Consider the following 22502-nt stretch of genomic DNA (forward strand, 5'->3'; position numbering starts at 1 on the left):
GATCTGAGCAAATCTGTCAATGATAGGACATTTTGGAGGTCTTTCATTCATAGGGTTGCCATGGGTCAGAGGCTACTTGACAGCACATAACACACACATACTGCAGGGGAAAAACTGGTTAATTGTGCAGTGAATCAAGATTTGGTGATCCTAAATGGCCTTGAGGAATTAGATCTCCATGGTGATTGTACATGTGTGATGCACAGGGGTGCCAGTGTAATTGATTATATCCTGGTCTCAGTAGCTTTTCTTCTGCAGATATGTGAGTTTATAATGGATGGTTTTCAGGGAGGGGATCACTTCCCTTTGAACTTGACTGTTTCTGTTCCCACTGCTGAAGTGACTCTAGCCACAACACCATCTGATCCTGTACAGAGATCAAGAATCTTGAGATCAGTGAGATGGACATTGGTCTTGTGTTCCATAGTAATTAATATAATTAATTCTGAGAGCTGTAGTTCCATTCCTAAGGAGATTTTTATGTAGAAAAACATATGGGGTCTGCACAGTCAATTAACTAATATCTTAGATCTCTTAAAACTAGTTTGTATGAGAACTCTTTTCCTCTATAGGTATGATTGTAAAAACAAATAGTTTGACAGAGAATGCAGAGACCTTGTTAGATATATGAAGTCTAGAATACGTTTGTTCAGAAATACCAAGCTTCAGAAACACCTAGATTTTATTTCTCTATAAAAGCTGTTTAGGATGATGCTCAGGTTTGAAAAACAGAAAGCCCAACAAAAAGAATGGAAGATGTTAATTGCAGCCATCAACAGTAATGATTCATATACTTTCTGGAGAATAGTTGAGAGGGGCTTATCTGTAGTTTCTAGCTTATCTGAATGCATTACCTCTAAAACTTGGAGGAAATATTTTACTTCTGTTTTTAGAGAGACATTTAGTATTGGCTCTCAAACTGTTCAAATTGAACCCCCTTTAACTGATTTCTGGCTCCTGGTCTCTCCAGAGACTGTGACCCAATTGATTAAGCAAATGCACTCTGGTAAAGCACCTGGACTGGATCTGATTCTGATTGATTTACTGAAATCAGATTGTTTGATGGAGCAATATTTTGGCCCCTTTATTCACCCAAAGTAATAAAACTGGAATCATGCTAATCTCATGGAAGCATGCTATAATCGTGCCAATATACAAAAAAAGCTTAAGAAGTGATCCAGCTAATTATTGGCAAATTCATCTTCTTTCATCTTTGTGTAAAATATACACGGCTTTTCTTCATTCTGAGTTATTGACCTGGCTGGAACCTGATCTGGTTCTCTATCCTGAGCAAGCAGGATTCAGGAAAGATGCTTCTCCCTTGTTCTTTATCATCTAGCCATGAAATATTCATCTAAGGCAGGCAACTGTCTTTATGTTGGGTTTATGGATCTTAGAACCGCCTATGACTCTGTTCCTATTTGTGGACCAAACTAAATAACTCCCCTCAGATAAGGCTTCTATGGCTTATCTTTAAATTATAGGAGGAGCCTTCCGTGCAAATGCATTATGGTCCAGAGGTTCAGCTTACTAACCATATCCATCGTGCAAAAGGAGTAAAACAAGGCTGTTTATTGCCCCCCCCCACTTTTTAATTTTTACTTAAATCATATGGTACCCTTTATTTAAAAAACATACCCCTCATGCACACTTATTAGCTGGCCAGGAATTACTGTGCTACTATATGCAGATGATATGGTCTTATTATTGAGATCTGAAGTAAGCCTCTGGAAAAAATTTATGCCTTTACAGTTCCCTCTAAGCTGTGCAGTGTTGTGAGCCAAAAAACTACTTCATGAGCTGAAACAACAACTTGCATTAAAGTTCTGAGCATGCCTCCTTTTTAATATATATATTTCAGTCTACAAACATACAAAACATACAAACCTGAACTACAAACTACTTTAATTTGTATTGTTTCTCGCTTAGAAACAACAATGCAAGCAGTCATTCATACATGGTTTTAAATATAAAACTAAATTACTCTCCAAGTAAGGTTATTAATATTTCTCCTTCCCACATGTTTGATGTACAAATATAAATATATCAGCGGACACGTGCTAGGGTCTGCATCTCATCCTGGACACATATTAGCTTTTCCATTCCAACAAGATTGCAGCAGATAGGCAGAGAGATTTACAGTATAATCCTGTACAAAGTAGCTCCACTCTAAGTCCATTGATTTCTAGCCTCTGTAGAATCCAAAAACAAAAACCGTGTAATACGTTTTGATCACAATCAAAACAAATTAACAATAAAAACCAGTTGTCCAAGACCGTCTACTCCCATTAGGTTGAAAGGGCCACAAAAATCAGAGTATACTTCTGTATAAAAATGGATATGCTCAAGCTGATTGCAAAAGGATAGCTGTGTTAGTTTGTTGCCGTAAAATGAAGTAGACACCCAGCGACACCTTAAAGACTGGCAAGATGAGCTTTTGTGAATCAGTGTTGACTTCTTCTGATATGTATGGAAATCAACCTGAGAATCGTTCTTACGTTTTCTTTCCCCTACAAATAATTCTGCATGTGAAATATTCATGACAGAATTTACCCTTGATCTTAATCCCTGCCTCACCCGAATTGCCCCATAAGAAGGATTCTTTTGAACAAGTGAGCAGTGAGTCACAAAAGCTCATACTGAAAAGTCTTTAAGGTACCACTAGACTTTTGTTTTACATTCATGCTGACTGGCTTTCTTGTGGTTCAGGTGTGATTCTGACTGGATTTCTCAGCTCAGGCAGTTAGCCATTACCCTATACAAGCACCATACAACATTTGAAACAATTGTGCTTTAGACATTTACAAAACACATAAAAGCTGTCCAAATGCAGTATCTCTTTCATAGACTTCTACTCTTCTCCATGTCACAAAGAAAATGTGGCCCTTTCATTTTAGACAGAAACTCAGAAATGACAAACCCGGTACCTTAGTAACCTTGCGCATGCAACTTCAATAGCCTGAAGTCCATTTGCCAGTTTTCTGCGGAAAATAAACAAGATCTGCACAGCATTGCAGTTCAGAGGGATATGACGTGCAAATACAGAATTGTGAGCCTTGATTTTTCTTTAGAATATTTATGTACCGCCTGTACAGAGAGCTGCTTGAGATGGCTCACAAACAAAAAACAGCATCATTTTGAAGAAGATAGGATGACAGGAGGAAACATTTCCAGAATGCTTTGATCTATCATCATTAGGATACTCTAAAACTGGGCCCATCAGCAGGTTTCAAGCCATTTAACATGAACAAGATCAAAACTTAAACCTCTGGAATTGGCCAGTAACCACTGGTTTTGGACAAAGCAAAAGAGACTTTGTGGCATCAAAATAGTTTCAGTTTAGTAGCCACTAGAGGTGGGCATGGACTGGGAAAACTTCATGGACCATTGGCCCATGGTCCATCAATTTTCACAGACCATGAACTTTTCACGGACCAGCCCGTTACTTGCACCAATTCATCGGTCCACAGTCTGTCACTTCCATGGGCCCTTTCACTGCCCTCCTTGCATCTAGAGAGTCCAAACTCACAGAAAATCTTCAGGAGCCTCTCCTCCAGCCACCCTCCAAGTTTGATCAAGATTGCATTTCGGATGTCCGAGTTACAGACCCCCAAAGCAGCTGCCCCCAAGAAGCTTCTAGTAAATACTAGAAGTCACAAATGCCAATTGACTTGCATTGGCCTGCAGCATCCAAAAGTTGCAATGAAGCAAAATCAAACAGAAAAGCATGGGGGAAGAGCCCCCTCACTCACCACACAGACACCTTCCCGGCCATTGCCTAGGGAATTAATTCTTGCTCCTTGCTCACATAGAGAAGAATGGGAGCTCTCTGGCTGGCAGGCAGAGCTGCCTATCAAGGTTTTGAAGGCTAAGATTGGTGTTCCCATGGCTGCAGAACTTCCATCCCCTCCATTGCCTAGGGAATTAATTCTTGCTCCTTGCTTGCATAGAGCAGAATGGGAGCACTCTGGTTGGCAGGCAGAGCTTCCTATCAAGGTTTTGAGGGCTAAGATGGGTGTTCCCATGGCTGCAGAAAGTCCATCCCTTCTGTCAGGGCCAGTGCCAGGGTTTGTGGCACCTGAGGCAAGATATCTACTTGCGCCCTCGCCCCCGCTAACCAATTTTAAAAAACAGAAGAAATGTAGGAAAAATGAAATGCACAAAGCTTAAAAATGTAAAAAGTTTCAATTTAATTTTTATTTCTTAATTTAAATTTTAAATTTTAATTTTTTAAATAAGTGTGAGAATAAATAACAACAGTCTTTGTTTTTCTTATTGTGAGCCAAAAATCTATTTTGTGAGCAGAAACAGCAACTTGCATTAAAGTTTTGAGCACAGCTCCTTGTGTGTGTGTGTGTGTAAAAAAGTTTCCCTCTCTCTTCCCGCCTCTCTCTGAACCCAGAGACTCTTGGTAGTAGAAGGAGGGCATCTCTTACAGGGCCTGCTTGGAGGAGAGAGATGTTTGGAAGGGGGAGACTGAGCTGAAGCCTTCTCTTTCTCTCTGACGCTCCCCAAGCATTAAAATATTGATCACCTTTGTCAGAGATCCCTTTCTGGAACTACCCTCCATGCTCATCCTTCTCCTCCCTCCCTTGGGTTTGAAGTGAATGGCAGCTGACAGCTAAGCATGTGGTGTATAAATATTGAAATAAACTATTGGGGGAGAGGGGGAAGGTGGGGGTGATATATGGAAACTAGGGGATGAGAGAAGGGAGGTGATAAAGAGGGGGGCGCAGTGTGGGGCGCTGCTCTGCTGGAATGAAGGGGGGAGCAGCATTGAGATCAGATAATAGCAAGGGGGAGGGAGAACAAAAGGGAGAAGGGGGAAGTAATAGAATTTAAAACAACAACTTTAAACCCAACAACAGTGATTTGCTTCTACCTGTCGCAAAGGGACTGAAAGGGAATTGTGTGTGTCTCACCTCACTTCCTCCTTCCTCTGTGGCGGTGCACACACAACCAGCCACTCTTTCCACCAAAAGCATTACCCCCCCTCCCCCCCACCCAAAAGCCTGAGGAAAGGTGAGAAGTAGAATTGATGCCAGCTGGGGAGGGGGAAAGGGATGTACTAAAAGGAATGACAGGATTGCCCATTGGAAATAATGGGAGATTCAGCATTTAGAAATGGTGATTTATTTTGCCGTTGTTGCCCTTTTAATTGTCTTTGTACTAATGTACAGGAGCTATCAGTCAGTTAGAAATAGACTTTATGTAGGAAGAGAGAAACAACTTGATAGTAAAGTTGCTGAACTGGTTGAAGACAAATATAAAGTACTAGAAAAGCTCAGCATATGCAAAAAACAGTATAAAGAGTTAGGAAACTCTTTGAAGAATGCTAACCTTCTAAATGAGTCACCCAGTGCATCAAACACGGAGACAATATGTAAAGAACTGAGCAGCTCAAACTCTGTTCACAAGAAAGAAATAGACTGTTTAGAAAAGAACAGAATATTGATAGAGAAACAACCAGAAGAAGCAAACAACAACCTAGTAGAGAAGGCCAAAGCCGAGATGACCTCAGCCCAGCAGTGGAACATCCCAGAGAAGAAGATGACCTCAGCCCAGCAGTGGAACATCCCAGAGAGAGAGATGACCTCAGCCCAGCTGTGGAACATCCCAGAGAGTAAGATGACACCCCAGCAGAGGAGGAACGCAGGATAAAGAAACCCAAAACTTTAAAACAAAAACCACAGAAGAGTGAGAAATAGACTTAACCGGAACTGCAGAGACAATAAAACATTCCCTAAGCCAGAGGAAGCTGCATACAACTCTTCTGAAAAAGAGATGTGTTCCGCTTAAGGACAGGGGCGGGGGTGGGGGCGAGAATTTGTAATGATTTCAAGTAAATGTGTGCATGTATCTTTAAATGCTTGGTGTAAGATAGGTGAAGAGTGGGGGTGAAAGAGAGGGATGAGTAAGCGATATGATTGGTTGATGACTAAGAGTGTGGGCGGAGTGAATGCAGTTTTTAGACTGAGAGTGGAAAAAACATTCTGTCAGAGAAAGAGAGGCTAGCTGTGTGCTGCCTGAGGAGTTTTAAGCATTTCTGTGAGAGAAATATTGAGTCAGAGAAAGCAGGCAAACTGTGTGCAGCCTGAGTAATTTTAAGCACGTCTGTGAGAAATATTGAGTCAGAGAAAGAGGCTAACTGTGTGTGAAGCCTTAGAAGAGATCTGTGTGAATGAGTTTATAGGAAGTAACTTTAAGAACCGAGAACTACTTTTATGAAACCAATACGCTTCTTGAAAAAATAAACGCTTTTGTTATTTTTAAAAAAAGGAAATAATGGGAGAGGCTTGAAGGCCCATTGGAGAAAATGGGAGCCAGGAATGCCAATTTACTTGCATGGGCTCCATTGAAATGCATTACAACACAAAAAATGGGCAAGAGTCTGGTAGTGAAGAAGTGAGCTATGGCTCATGAAATCTCATACCCTACCACAAATTTTGTTAGTCTTATAGGTGCTACTGGACTCTTGCTTTTTTCTACTGCCACAGATAAACACAGCTACCCAACTTGATCTATCAACACAGGCCCCAGAGTGGAATGACAGTCCCTGGGAGAAGAATCATTGGTCTGGAACTGGAATGGCAGTGGATGTGGAATGACGGAGTGTCATTCCAGTCCCAGAGCCCTGACCCTATTCCCAGAAACAGTTGTTCCACTTTTCGACCTGTCATCCCAGTCTCTGAGCATAGGTTCTATTCTATCTCAATGGGATAGCAGAGAGAAAGAATCGCTCTCTCACAGAAATGTGCAGACGTATGCTCCAAGAAGCAAAGCTACCTCAAAAATATTGGGGAGAAGCTGTCAACACTGCTACCTATCTGCAGAACACGCTGCCTACAAAGGGTGCAAGCAGCACACCATTTTAACTGTGGTACAACCGCAAGCCCAATGTAAGGCATTTAAGAGTGTTTGGATCAAAGGCCTACACTTACATTCCAAAGGAAAAGAGATCTAAGATGGATCTCAGAACAGAAGAAGGCATATTTGTTGGATATGCACTGGGCTGCAAAGGATACCGAATCCTAAACCCAGAGACAGACACAGTGAAGATTCACAATGTGATATATATTGATGAAAGAGAGAAGGCAAGCAAGCCAGACACCACAGAATCTACACCAAGAGAAGCTGATGCAGCACAGCACCCAGAGATTGTGCAACTGTGTGACCTGACTGAGACACATGAGACATCAGCAGAGCCCACAGAAAGAGAAGGGGAAGCAGAGCCAAGTGTCAGACACTCAGCCAGAACAAACAAAGGAGTTCCACCAAGGAAATTTTCCTGCCTGGCAAAAACAGAAGCTGTACCAGAACCTTCTAGCTGGGAAGACATAGAAGGAATGCCAACAAGAGAAGCAGAGAAATGGAGAAAAGCTGCAAAAGAAGAAATTGACTCTCTGATCCAGAACAAGACATGGATCCTCACAGAACTACCACCTGGAAAGAGGACGGTAGGATGCAAATGGATCTTCAAAACCAAACTTGATGCAGATGGAGAAGTACAGAAGTACAAAGCAAGATTAGTTGCAAAGGGATACTCCCAGAAGTATGGAGAAGACTATGATGAAACCTTTGCACCAGTAGTGAAACATGCTTCAGTAAGAACACTACTGAGCATAGCAGCCGCAAGGAAAATGCATGTGGAGCATCTGGATGCGAAGACTGCTTTTCTACATGGAGAGCTAAAAGAAGATGTGTATATGACACAGCCTCCTGGATTTGAACAGTCCAAAGACAGAGGACTTGTATGCAAACTGCAGAAGAGCATTTATGGACTGAAACAGGCTTCAAGGGCCTAGAACCAGAAACCGAACCAAATGCTCATCAATGAAGGATTCAAGCAAGGCGGGGCAGAACGCTGACTGTACTCAAGAAAGAAAGACAAAAAATTGACTTTTATTCTAATTTATGTTGATGATCTTCTCCTTCGATGTATTGTCGAAGGCTTTCACGGCCGGAGAACGATGGTTGTTGGGGGTTTTCCGGGCTGTATTGCCGTGGTCTTGGCATTGTAGTTCCTGACGTTTCGCCAGCAGCTGTGGCTGGCATCTTCAGAGGTGTAGCACCAAAAGACAGAGAACAGTGAGAAATAGACTTAACCTCTCTGTCTTTTGGTGCTACACCTCTGTCTTTTGGTGCTACACCTCTGAAGATGCCAGCCACAGCTGCTGGCGAAACGTCAGGAACTACAATGCCAAGACCACGGCAATACAGCCCGGAAAACCCCCAACAACCATCTTCTCCTTCGTTATGAAAATCAACAACATTGTGATGAAATAATTCAGTATCTGAACCAAGAGATTGAAGTAAAGCGTCTTGTAAATGTCAGCTTTTACTTCGGCATCCAGATAGAGCAAGAGGAAGATAGAAGCTATCTTCTCAATCAAAAGCAAAAGATCATGGACTTCCTAGACTACATGGATATGAAAGATGGAAGACCAACATATACTCCAATGGAAACAGATTTCCTGAAACAAGATGGAAGCAATGAACCTCTGAGAAACATCAAAGTGCACAGAGAAGCAATTGGAAAACTGCTCTACATAAGTACAGTAACCAGACCTGACATAGCAGCAGCAGTTGGAATACTGTGTAGGAAAAGTGCATCACCAAATGTGAATGACTGGAATGCAGTCAAAAGTCTGGCAAGATACCTAAGAGGCACTGCACAACTGAAGCTCAAGTTACCAGCAAGTGACAATCCCAGGCCGGTGGGATTCATGGATGCAGACTGGGCAGAAGACACTACAGACAGAAAATCTACCAGAGGATGAGTGTTCTACAGTGGAGGAGCAATCAGTTGGACAAGCAGAAAACAAAACCTTGTAGTGGCATCAACTACAGAAGCTGAATACATATCAGCAGCAGAAGCATGCCAAGAACTCAAGTGGATTCTACAGCTGTTAGAAGACTTTGGGATAGATGAACCCAAATGTATACAACTCTTTGAAGATAATCAATCATGCATAAAACTTGCAAAGACAGAAAGAATTGGATCAAGAACCAAGCATATTGACATAAAGAGTCACATTATGAGAAATAAAATCCAAAATCCAATAGTGTCTGCTTACTGCTAAATCACTCTTCATATATGAATCACAGCCACTAGCAAAAACTATTTTATCCATCACAATGAATACCTTAACCAATACACAGTCTACTTAAACCAATACACAGTCAATGAATAAAGAACTACACGTGGAATTGCATATGTACAAATCAATACAGAACAATGTCTCTCTGTCTATGTCCACAAGTTGTCCGTAATATGTTCTCAACTCCAAAGAATGTTCCAACCTGATAGTCAACATTCAAGATGTAGGGGAAGGTCCTCCTTTAGGTGGGGAAGAAGTGAAGAAAGTGCCAACCTGATAGTGAAGAACAGCACTTTCTTCACTTCTTCCCCACTTAAAGGAGGACCTTCCCCTACATCTTGAATGTTGACTATCAGGTTGGAACATTCTTTGGAGTTGAGAACATATTACGGACAACTTGTGGACATAGACAGAGAGACATTGTTCTGTATTGATTTGTACATATGCAATTCCACGTGTAGTTCTTTATTCATTGACTGTGTATTGGTTAAAGTATTCATTGTGATAGATAAAATAGTTTTTGCTAGTGGCTGTGATTCATATATGAAGAGTGATTTAGCAGTAAGCAGACTCTATTGGATTTTGGATACAGTTTAAAAATTTTTGGGGAGATCCTTTTGGCAACGGTTTTCTACAGTCTTTCCCATAGCCTTTGTTTTTGCTAGACATTATGAGAAATATGCAAGAAGGGCTTGTTGAGCTACAGTACTGTCCTACAGAAGAAATGATAGCAGACGTTCTCACCAAGCCACTTACCAAAGAGAAATTTCAAAGTCTATGTGAAAGACTGAATTTTGTGGACTTTGTACACTAGACATTGAGAAGGGGTGTTGGAAATTGCAATGTCTGGTGTACTGCAGCAGCCAGAAGGGAAGAGATGCCTTCTATGCAGGGAGCAGCAAGGATCACTTAGTTAGGACAGTGAGAGCAGCATCTCTCTTGTTTCCTGGGGGTTATTTCCTTGTCTTGCCTCCTGTTGGGCTGAACAGGGCAATTTCCTGCTTCTTCTCTCTCCTGCCTTATTCACTCTTCTACAAGATGTAGTCAGATAGAAAGGACCCTATCTCTATCTCTCTCCTTCACTCTCAAGCAGGGGTCAAGAGCTGGAGGAACTAATTAGCGTAACTCATTAGCATATGCTACGCCTCTTGCCATCACCAGAAGTGTGTCATTAGTATAGCTGATTTGCATATGCCCCACTCCCTGACACCACCTATTCTGGCTGTTTTGAACCCAATCCTGGCCATTCAGGGCCAAGATTGAGCCCACAATGGCAAAAAGGGGTTGAAAATGGGCCCCAAATGGTCAGGATCAGGCCACTGGTGAGCGAGAGAGTGATCCACCACCCGTCAGAGGCCCGATCCGGACCCTTTTGGCCCCAATCCAGGCCAAAACGGGCCCAAAATGGCCAAGAGTTAGGTGGGCAGGGCCACCTGACGTGACCTCTTTGGGGAACTGCTGGAACTGCGTTCCTGTGCGTTCCCCCTCGAAATGAACCCTGCTTTCAAGTATGTATTTCTTAAAACTTTTTGCCTCTTTAATCAGCACAGCGTAACTTCTCTGCTCTGTTTACACTCCACTAACATCTACTACTACCAGGGGCTGACATTGCACTCTGGGAGTTATCATTCCTTCCCAGAGCATAGATTCTGCTCCGAGGGGCTGACATTGCACTCTGGGAGTTATCATTCCAGTCCCAGAATGCTTCTTCTACTCCCAGGGGCTTTCATTGCACTGCACTCTGGGGGCTGTCCTTCCAGTCCCAGAGCACTGAGCCTATTCCATGGACTGTCATTCCTCTCTGAAACCTGTCCTTCTGGTCCTGGAGCACAAACTCTATAGCTAAGGACAGTCATTGCACTCTGGGGGCTGTCATTCCACTCCCAGAGTATTCTGTCTGGTCCCAGAGACCTTTATGGAAAATCCATTCCGCATTTTCTTTGCAACTTTTTTTGTGTTGTGATGCATTTCAATAGAGCCCAGGCAAGTAAATTGACATCCCTGGCTCCCATTATCTCCAATGGGCCTTCAAGCCTCTCCTATTATTTCCAATGGGCAATCTTCCTATCATTCCTTTTAGTACATGGGGGGGGGGGGAAGAAAGGTGGGAGCAAGGGGGAGAAAAGTGTCACGGGCTGGGCCAGCCCAAGCAGGGTGGTGCAAGTCCAAACCTCAATACCAAGTCCAGAGGGAGTTTCAGGAGCCAAAAGCCAAGTCAAAGCAGTGGTCAGAACACAAGCTAATGCCAGAGGTGAGTCCAGAGTCCAAGAGCAAGGTCAGGCACAGTCCAAGGTCAGTTACCGGTAGTGTCAGGTCCAACAGTAGGCACGGGCAAGGTTCACGGAGCACGGAGTGGTTGCAGGCAGTAGACACATTGCTTCCATGCCTGGCTGTTGCTCCTGACTGGCTTTTATAGCCAGGCATGGTTTTCAGCCAGCTGCTGGGGCTCCATCCTGAAGCTACTCATCATCACTCTCCAGCAGCTGGCATTGGCTCAGGAGACAAGCACTGCGCCGTCTCTCCTGCAGCTCCAGTCTCTGGCGCTGTCTGCGGCGTTCTCTGGGTGTGGGTGAACCTGGGGGGGTGGAAGCCTCTGGCTGGGCTTCCCCTGTGGTGCTGGCAGTCCCTGACTGAGCTTCCCCTGTGGAAGTCCCTGGCTGCACTTCCCCTGTGGTGCTGGGGCTGGAGAGTACTGATAGCTCTGCTTCAGCTGCTGGCTGTAGGCTCCGATTAGCCAACAGCTGTGGCTCCTGATTACCAGCCTCTGCTGAGTCAGGGCTGGCTGCATGGAGCTCCTCTTCTCCTGAGGAGTCCTGGCTGGCTACACAAAGCCCCTCTCCTCCCGAGGAGGAGTCTTCGCTCTCACTGAGCCCAGGCTGGGCCATGACACCAAGGTCAGACGGGAGCTCGCTGCTCCCCAGCCAGCTAGAGTCTCTCTTCCTTGCTCCACGTGGAAGCTTCGCCTAAGGTTTAAATTGAGAGAGGGGGAGAGAGAGAGGGGGGGGAGGGGGGGAGGAGGAGGGGGAAAATGGCAGAAAGAGAAATGTCCCCGCTGATTCTCTAGGTCCTTCCCACTTTCTCCTTCCCCTTCCCCTTTGCTTTCTTCTGTCATTATTCCATCTCATCCTCCCCCTCAGTTCCCCCAAAGAAACTTATCACTTTTCCTCCACTCTTTTCCAGTTTGTGAGGCGACAGGCAGGAGATAGGGGGGAATGCTTGGCGTGCGTGCGTCCTCCCAGTTCTCCTGCTCAGTTGCTCCGCAGCACACACGCACCCAACCCAGTGCCCCTTCCGGCGCCTCTGCACTCGAGGCAGTTGCCCAACTTGCTTCCATTGACACGCCGGCCCTGACTTCCATTGCCTGTAGGAAAATAATTCTTGCTCCTTTCTCATATAGAGAAGAAGGGGGGGGGTCCTCTGGTTGGCAGCCAGAGCTGCCTGTCAAGTTTTTAAGGGCTGTAGAAGGTTTGCGAGCATCAGCTGAGAAGTTGTTAGCGGAGGAGTCAGAATCTGTGAGCAATTGCTCAGCTGCTCATATTAGTGGGAACACTTGGTATTGCAAACAAGAGGTGCTCTTGGTAAACTATAACAAATTGAAAGTTAAGATTTTTACTAAAAAAATTAGGCCACAGCCAGAAAACATGGAAAATTAAAGGTGGTGAAATTGAACTAATGGCCTAATTGAAGTACCTGGGAGTACTTTTAGCCAAAATTTATATTGGAAATCACACCTCATACTAGCTAGGGATGTAGCCAGACCAAACTCACATGTTCTCATTAGATTTTATTTTTCAGCTGGTGGTCAATATATTCTGATGGCTATTAGAGCTTTTAATGCAAAAATAATCCCCAGTTTTTATAGAGGGCAGCCATCTGGATGTGAAGCTTCTGAATCGTTAGATAACTTACTGATTCAGTTTATACATCAGATACTGGGAGCCCCAAAAGGTGTGGCAGGAACTGTGCTTAGGTTGGAGCTAGCGCAATGCTCTGTTGAATTAAGAGCCTGGTTGGCAGCTTTTAAATTAAGATCAAAGGTTCTTTTTTCTATTTCATCATCTGGGGGTCTCCTTCAAGTATTAAAGAAGGAAAATTTTAGAAATACTTGGTTAAGGTTAATAGATGAGAAGCTGGATTTGCTTGGTCTCCCTCTCTTGACACTTAAAAGAGGAACTCAACAAGAGGCTTAGAGATTGATTAAGCTAAAGGCTTTTAATGTGGATATAGTACAGTAGCTCGAGCTAGACATATTTGGTCACCTCTCGCATTAGGGATTCCTCCTCCATTAAATCCCCCTTCATATTTAAGCTATCTTATGATCCCCTCTCATAGGTTTGCTTTTACTCTTGCAAGACTAAATACTTTCCCATCAGCTGAACTCATGGGATGAGTTACCCAAGTTTCTCATTTAGATAGACTTTGTGCATGTGTGTGTGGTGTGATAGAGACCTTAGCCCACTTGCTATTGTTTTCTCCTCAATGGGCTGCTCATAGATCCCACTGGATATTTCCTATTTTATCAAAATACCATCTCCCACTGGAATTGTAGGCGATTTCCTATTTATTGGCAGACATTGTTCTGGAAATAATGGTCTTGGTGGTGAAATTTTGGCAGTTATAATTTCACTGAAATGCCAAAATCAATCCCAAACTAGTTTTTAGGTGAGATTCTGTGGCCGTTTCCACACTACCTTATTTTCGCACTCCTCTCTCGCCATTTCCCATTGCGTTTTTTTGCGGGTTTGTACACACGGCAGTTCACCCACACGTATATGCCGCTTCTCTCCCGCTTCGCTTTGTCCCCATGGCACTGTAAATGGCGCTATTTTTTCCAGACAGCGCTGTGTCATCAATGCCGACGTAATCCCAGGCACACCTTTTTTTTTTGCTTCTGAAGGCAAGAGGTAGCAGACTCCATCACCAGCAATTGAGAGATCTTGGGGGGCGGGTGGACCGGAAAACATAGTCTGTTTATGGCTGAAAGTGATCAGGCAATTCTAGCCCCTTAAAAAAAAAATTCCCAATGAGCAGGGGCAAACTACCAAACGCAGTAGCACAATCCTAACCCTTTAAAAAAAACCCAAACAAGTGGGCACAAACGGATTGGTGCCTGAAGGTTTCCATGGCAGCACTAATGAGCTGGGTGGTGATCAGGCAAAGAAAAAAGGAAGGAAGGGGAAACGTCCCATTTGTGATGGTTTTAAAAAAACTGCAGAACAAAGGTTTCTCACAAATTGTGGAAAAAGCAGCGAAAACCCATGAGTACCAGGAAAAAATGCAGAAAGGGAGAACGAATTAATCATGGGAGTTTCACAAGGGGGAGATGGGACGGATGGTTTGGGACGGATGGTTCATGGATGGTTTGCGGGAACGTGTGGAAACATGCGTCCTGAACGGCACAGCAGTGCTAACCTGCCGCGAAAATAAGGAAGTGTGGAAACGGCCTGTGTTGTCATTTGTACTTAGAATCTGTAAAATTTTGATTCTCCTTATATTTAAATGCTGAATTTTAATTATATGGGTCTATTTTTTATTTAGTCTGCAAAGTACCACTATTTGTTATTCACTTTTCATTCTAGAGAACTTATATTTTTAAAGTATTGCTATCTGGTGATTGTATATTTGTATTTTATTTTAATTATGTTAAATTATGCTTAAGGCCCATGTTCATATAAGCATCCATTGCATTATATATACTAGTAATAACTCAGTGAGTTAACTAAAGTCTGGTGTGCCTCTAAAGAGCAATTGTGTGGAGTCCACAAAACATGGAGGAATTGCCCCATCTTTTTTTCAAATGGTGCCTCTGCAAATAATCCATCTCTAACTAATGAAATCAACAGAAAGGGTTTCATTTTATTTTAGCTGAGTGTTTGTTTAGCTCCAAATAGTTTTTGCAATTCAGAAAGAGATTTATATTGCTGCTTGTGTGAGTTACTATAGCTAAGGCCATGAATCATGGCCCAAACATGACAGAACTCCCATGAATAAAAAACCCTAATCTTGGTCGAATCCACATTCACCCATTACCCGCATGTTTATCGGATATCTTCCGTTTGCCTCCAATCCGTGATTTTTTCCTCTTCGTTCACATTCCTGCTTCCAATCCGTCTTTCTCGCGCGTCCCTCCGGTCACACGGCCGCTCGAAAACCGCTTTTTTGGGCGGGACCTTTTTTCCCACCCATTTTTTAAAAAAATTTTTGAGCGCACTTTTCCGTTATTTTGATCTTGCCTTATAAAGAAACATCATTGAAGATAATGATGCCTCTCTTTCCCCCACTGACAGCACTGATGGCTCTCTCCCGTTTCTTTTTTGGAAATTTGGAAGCACGTGGGAAGCTTTCGTGGGCATTTCCTATGCAGGACAGTTCAGTGCCTGAATTTTACTGAAGTTTCACTTCCTTGGAGTGTCATTATTTCGATATTTCATAATTTTGATATTACAGTAATATAAAATAAAAAACAGTTAAAAAGGAAGTTTCGCGAGTCCGTTCTGAGGATGAATTCACCCCAAAATGATTTTTCAAACTACCAGATTTGATTCAGAAACAGCATAATCAATAAATCCAATGCTATGAAGTCAAAAACAGTCTTTTGCAGACTACGGAGCACATGCAAGTTGAATCAGCCAATAGGAACTCTCGGAACGGCCGGAGAGACAGGAAGGGGGGTGGTTTTTAAAAAAACCACGTAAATTGCACATTGGCCCGTTCACGGCCACCGTGAAACTCCCATTGAAAACCTGTGACCACATATTCAGGAGAAATGCGAATGAAATGCGTCTGTTTAATGAGGTAATATGACCCGCACTCGGGATTGCGTGGGGAATGCGGGGAACATGTGACTTAGAATGAGTAATGTGGATTTGACCTTTGTCATCCCCCCCCCGCCTTCACCTACCACCCTCCTTGCCCTGCTCATCTGACCAGTGGTGGGGAAAGGCACCTCCTTGTTTACATCCAATGTAATGTAAATAGGGTCTACCTTAGGAATTTTAGTACCAGTCAGATTATAAATGGTATAGGCTACATCTTCAGCCACACCTACAGGACTTTCATCTTGTACTGCATGCATCCTATGAGTTAAGATGTTTCACATTACTTTGTGTCTTAGCTCTACAGACTATTCTAATGTGGCCAATGAGACCACAAGTATAACATTTTGCATTTTTAGATTTACAGGTTGTGGAGGAATGGAATCCAGCACCATGATAACAGCTGTCCAAGCCTTTCTTTCTCTTTTCTGATTCTTTGACAACTTTCAAATCAGGATCAGGCACCCCTGGCATGGGATCCTTCTCTTCTTGGTATAGGGATGGTGTAGGGTTGCCAGCTCTGTGTTGGGAAATTCCTGTAGATTTGGTGTGTGTGGGGGGGTGAAGCCTGGAGAGGGAGGGGCTTGGAGAGGGGAGGCACTTCAACAGTGTATAATGCCATAGAGTCCACCCTCTAAAGCTGCCATTTTCTCCAGGAGAACTGATCCCTATGCCCTGGAGATTAGTTGCAATTAAGGGAGATCTCCAACCAACCCCTGGAGGTTCACAAACCTAGGGTGGTGCCTGCAAGTTCTGAATGTTTTTATTCACAGATTCCATAGCCAGAGCCAATACCAATGCTGAATCAAAGGATTCAGACAGTAGTCACATCTAGATTTTCTCATCATTTATTCCACAGACTAACTGATCCCTTAACATCTGTGTCAATGTGACACCATAACTGCAGTTTTGAGAGAGCTTCCTCAGTTCCACCACAAACTCTCCTACGGATGCCCCAGACTCTCGGGATTGTGAATTCAGTTTAAAATGCTCCACTATCTCATTAGAAGCAGGATAAAAGTGGTTTTTCAACAAATTTACTAACTCTCCAAAAGTCTCACCGCTGAGTTTTTTCGGTAGTGACAGATTTCTCATGAAACTATAAGTGTAAGCCCCCACACTACCGAGCAGAATCACTTTCTTTTATCCTCATTAGTTGCATCATGTGTGATAATTTCACAATATGCTTCCCAAGTTTGTTGCCTCAGATCAAATTGTGACACAGTCCTCTCCAGGGTTTTTTTCCTGGGAAAAGAGGTGGCAGAGGGAAATGAGGAAGAAACACATGGGATTCTTTGAAATAATGTTATTTTCATACACTATTGCTGAGTATTTTCAAGAGGTGCCGGAACTCCGTTTCACCGCATTCCTGCTGAAAAAAAGCCCTGGTCCTCTCAGTGGCAGCTGTTTTCTCCCATCCTGAGGAATTACTTATACATCAGCCAAAAAATAGAGAAACACTCCCTTCTGAGGCTGTTTGCCAAGATGGGGCTTCAGTTTATCCTCATTGCCATATGTAGTATCTCAAACACCAGGACACGCCAGCTTTATATACAATAAACAGGTTTTTTTATCAGCTCTCCCTTGGGCTCAGCCTGCAAGCCTCAGCAGCCTCCAATTTGCTACAAGAGCCCTGAAGGACCAAGACTGAAGAACATGCAAAGCAGAAAGCCTAGAGGCAGCTTGTACACATTACAACAGTGTAACATCCTGATCATTAAGGCTGTGATAAAAATAAACTCCACAAGCATTGTACTGCAGTTAAGATACCTTGACATCTGCCTATGCCCCATGTAAAAGTTCAGTTGAATTTAGCAAACCAAGGTGGATCAGCCATTGCTAATATTTAATCTTGCTGCTCGCCTATATCTCTTAACAGTTCTTTTAATATGACAGCTTTTTCCTATTTTTCTAATATTACTATTTAACAGTAAATAGGCCTTTTGTTAATGTTTTTCTGATTTCTTTTCTCTTTAGGTTTATTGATGTTTGCCATCACACACATCCTGTACTCCTCAGCATTTGGGATGAAGCCTTTGGACTTGAAAACTGGCCTGGCAATGGCCCTGGTGTCCAGCTTCTGCTACACGTTCCTATATTCCTACCTCTCGGGCCCATTTACCTATCTGGTAGCTGTCTACATTGCCTTGATAGGGTTCATGGGCTGGCGGGCCATGGCTGGTGTTCAGCTGTGCAATGACCTTTGGACTTGGACCAAGCTCTCAGCTTGCATCGGCTCAGTGCTTTTCATGGTCTCAGATCTAACCATTGCAGTCAACAAATTTTGCTTTCCCGTGCCCTACTCACGGGTCATCATTATGGCCACTTACTATGCTGCTCAGATGCTCATTGCACTTTCTGCAGTGGAGAGCAGGGATGAAGAAGACTTTAAAAAGAGGAAGTAAATATGATGCCAGCAGACTTTCCGACTCCACTGGGATACTGTAGCTGCATTCATCACTGAGAGAGGTTTTCATCTCTCTAGGTGAACTGATGATTGCATTATCTTTAGTGTTTAGCTGGTTTTCCTCCAACCCAATTGCTGGATTGTGGATACCACACTGGAAGTTTAGATTACTGAACCTACTAGCTGACATTTTCTGTCTTGGAAGCTTTGGGAGGCCTCTGTAATACTTTATTGTATTTTGTATAATACTGAAGCTGGTGCTGAACATTCCAAAAGGAAGAAGGCTCATTTCAGGACAAAGGAGAACAACAACAGCAGGAGCAGCAGGGGTAGGCAGTACTTTGGTGTTTAACAGCCTTGCCTTCAGCAGTGGAGGTGCCAGGTCATGCAAACCTTAGTGTTGTCTGACCAAGCTCCCATTTTGCGTGCATTATAGTACAAGATGCAACTGTGAAATAATTGTATATCTACATTAGGATCCTTGCCTCCCTCCCCCCCAGCTTGGATCATGTCAGGGTGTTGGAGCACTTGTAAGAATTGTGTGGGTAATGCTGATGCCATCCCTGGGTCAAGCCAGTCTGAATTCCAGCGTCACACAACCATTTATTTATAGGTTGTCAAAAGCCTTTTTTTTTTGTTCTGAATGTGAATGCTGCGGAACATATGTAGTTCTACACATTTAACAGCAACAACAAAATGCAACAGTCTTCTCAGGCTTGGGAGAAAAAAATGGGAAGTGAAAAAGTTTTATTTTTTGTTTAAAGCAGATGCTGTACAACATTTCCAGCAGGCAGATTGCAGTATGCATAATCTCAGACTAGACCGCCAGAAGACAGAACACAAGAATATTACCTGTGTCAGGGCAGGGGTCCTTCCAGTTTAATCACCAACCGCTTAGCTGGCTGAATTTATCGGGTATGAAAACCACTTGCTTGTCAAACCTGCTGTCATCTCTGGCTGGTAAGAACTTGGATGAATTATGGTATTGGAGTAGGGTTGCCAGCCTCCAGGTGGTAGCTGGAGATCTCCTGGAATTACAACTGATCTCCAGGCAACAGAGACCAGTTCCCCCGAAGAAAATGGCTGATCTGAAGAGTGAACTCTATGATACTATACTCCATGGAGGCCTCTCACCTCCCCAAACCCCACCCTCTCCAGGCTCCCCCCCTCCCCCCCAAATCTCCAGGAATTTCCCAACCTGGACCTGGCAACCCTATATAATTGGAGTCATCTCCTTTCCCCACCTACACAATCCAAAACAAAGTTCATATATTGTAAAAGAAAGCATTGGCAGTAATGCATATTAAGCATCAGGTGCTCTGGTCACTGTGAATTAATTTATGTTTTGGACCCATAACTATTATTAGCTAGTAATTATTTCTGCTATGGGCTTGATGGATTATCAGGGAACAATATTTATTTTAAAGGAAGATAATGGGCTTACATGTATATCTGCTTGTGTATCTTTGTGCATACATGCACATTAATATTGTGTTACTTTCCCACCACACAGCTGTAGGGAATGTGGATACCTTCATATCCACAGCTGCAATGCAGGGACCACACCTGCGTTTGTAGTCTGTCACAAAAGTGCTGAGAGACAAATCAGTATGTTACTCTCTGAAGCTATTCATTCATTTTTCTTGAGCAGCACTGAATAACTATAAAGGAGACTGGAAAGGAAATGCAACTTGTAAAATGTGCATGTCTGCTAGCTTCCCAGGTTTTCTGATGCTGGGATGCAATATGAGTTGACTGACATGCACTGCAGCAGTCTGTGATACATGGTCATGATGACTCATGATGACCTATTGGCTGTCCACTAGACTTGGTGGGATACACCGGAAGTAATAATTGCAGTGCATTTTTCTGGGTCCCTCTAACTCATAAATGGAGATAATTTAAATGTTTGTTTCCTTTCTGAACAATTAGAATGTACAATATTCCTGCAGAAACCCTCTATTGTATTATTTCTTTGGGATTCTGCACTTATTTGCAAATAGGCCATGTAGCCATTTTCATTCTTACCTGTGAAAAGAGTAACTTTAGTTTTTGAAAACCACTTTTTAAACAGTGCCATGCCTATACACATGGTCTATGCACTTCCAGAAGCGTGTGTTTTTCCTAGAAACAGAGCTGGTGTGGTGTGGTGGTTAGAGTGTCAGACTAGGATCTAGGAGACCCAGGTTTGAATCCCTACTCTGCCATTCAAGCTCACTGGTTGACCTTGGGCCAGTCACACACTTTGAGCCTAACCCACCTCACAGGGTTGTTGTGAGGATAGAATGGAGTAGAGAAGAGCCATGTAAGCTGCTTTGGGTCCCTGTTGGGGAGACAAGTGGAGTATAAATGAGAGAAATAAATGAATTTTCATCCATACTTCCTGTTATTTAAATATGACCCAGGGCATATATAGGTCTACTAAATCTGGCTATGGGGTGGTCTCCTAGTCCCCTCAGTGCAGACTGGTCAGGGCCTTCAGCCTGTAATGCTAAGTAAATCTTATACCGATTGGTTTTTCTACAGTCACTGGTATAGAGGCATTTCCTCCCTCTGCAGAGTTGCTAAAAATCTTCTATGTATGTTAATGGGTGTCCCTTAGTTTGAGAATACAAATTCCACAGAATAGAAAGGATTACTTTTTTTCCATTTTAAGCCTCTGTAACAGACTAGAGGATTGTGCTGCCACTTCTCTGCTTCTCAGTTTGATCTGAGGAACCTTAAAAAAAGCATCACTATATTAAAAAAATCTTTCAAATTGTCTACTGTTTTTCGAGATAAGAAAGGATTATGTTTTTGTTTTGCATTCATAAAAAGCTGCACTTTCTTTTCTGTGCACGTTTGCCTCCTTGATAGCTCCACATTTGTATTTTTATTTGGCTTGCACCATGAAAGTTTACAGTTTGCACGCCATTGACAGCACAATTCTGAGCAGAGCAAGATCCTTCTAAGTTCAATTGCCAATTTAAAAAAAACACTGAAAAAGCCCTATTGGGACATGTCTGGGGTGGGGGGATGGCTGCTGCCAGAGGACCGGGGCAGGGACACTGCCATATGGAGGCCTGATTGCTGCTGCACTGTATTAGCAGCTGCAGCAGCAGCAACAGGGAAACTACATTGTGCCTGTCCCTGTGTGGACTTGCGTGTAACTCTGTTTAGGATTTCTTTGTGATTAACTGAACAAGATTGTGGTTTCTTTGATCTTTTGGGAAGAACCAGTATAACTGACAGCATTATCCCACTGTATTTTCATTATGAGGCAGTGTAATTCCACTGGGCACTAGTGCTAGTGGATAAGTATCTGGAGCCTCAATGAACATGCCTGTTGCCTGTTTTGGATAAAAGTTTGTTATTACTGTTTAAATATTGTTTTCTTCCTGGGAGGAAAAATGTTAAATAAAATATTTGTTTTTTGCACATTACTTAATTTTTACAGCACCTTTTATACTCTCCTTTGGCACAGATTAGCTTTCTTCAGCTCTATAGCAGCTGTTATATATACAGGTTGCCAAAACACATCTGGCATCTAGAGTGTGTGCGTGGTGCTTCTCCCCTACAAAATGATCATTGCCATCAACAGGTTGACACTGTCTGCACTGCCAATGCTTTCAGCTGCAGATACCTGCGCATAGCATACTTTAACAAGCATGGAGCTTTGGGATGGAGTGCCTGCTGGATTAAAAACAATATTAATAAAACCATTGTGAAAAAAAATCATTTTTTTAAAAAAACCTGTCACAACGAAGGGCATACTTTTCTCCATCACATACTATTAATGAGCATTATTTGGTTCTTAAGTGGTTATTTGGTTCAGGGATTATGGCTATGTCGCTTGGTCATACAGGAGGGTGGAAAAAAGATTATTAAAATGTAATGACAAGCCATGGCATTAGCTTATTGTTATCTGAACTAGGATCCTCTTGGGCACAGCTCAGTCATAAAAGACTTCTGCTTTTGCAGCAAACCATAGAATGTCATCATATCTGAATGACAATGAATGGGAAGAACACAAATAATAGTTTCTAGTTTGGGTGTAAAGAAACAATTATTTGCTGCGTGATATAAACCCCAAGAATTCCTATGCTAGTAATAGCACCAAACCTCATGAAAGTGAGGTTCATTGCACATAGTCTAGCTTTCCATGCTTGTTGCCTTTGAGTTGATGAAAATACTTAGGAA

At 42.9% G+C, this 22502-nt stretch overlaps 1 protein-coding gene across 1 annotated transcript in view; it reads left to right on the forward strand.

Annotated features, from left to right (window-relative positions):
- Window positions 1-18321, forward strand: part of TMEM86A (transmembrane protein 86A) — a 90442-nt gene extending 72121 nt beyond the window's left edge. The window contains exon 3 of the mRNA XM_054971911.1: window positions 17894-18321. Coding sequence (XP_054827886.1) covers window positions 17894-18321 — 428 coding nt within the window. The remainder of the gene's footprint in view (window positions 1-17893) is intronic.
- The last annotated feature ends 4181 nt before the right edge of the window (window positions 18322-22502 follow it).

Source organism: Eublepharis macularius, chromosome 2 (assembly GCF_028583425.1).
Source record: "Eublepharis macularius isolate TG4126 chromosome 2, MPM_Emac_v1.0, whole genome shotgun sequence".
NCBI lineage: Eukaryota > Metazoa > Chordata > Lepidosauria > Squamata > Eublepharidae > Eublepharis > Eublepharis macularius.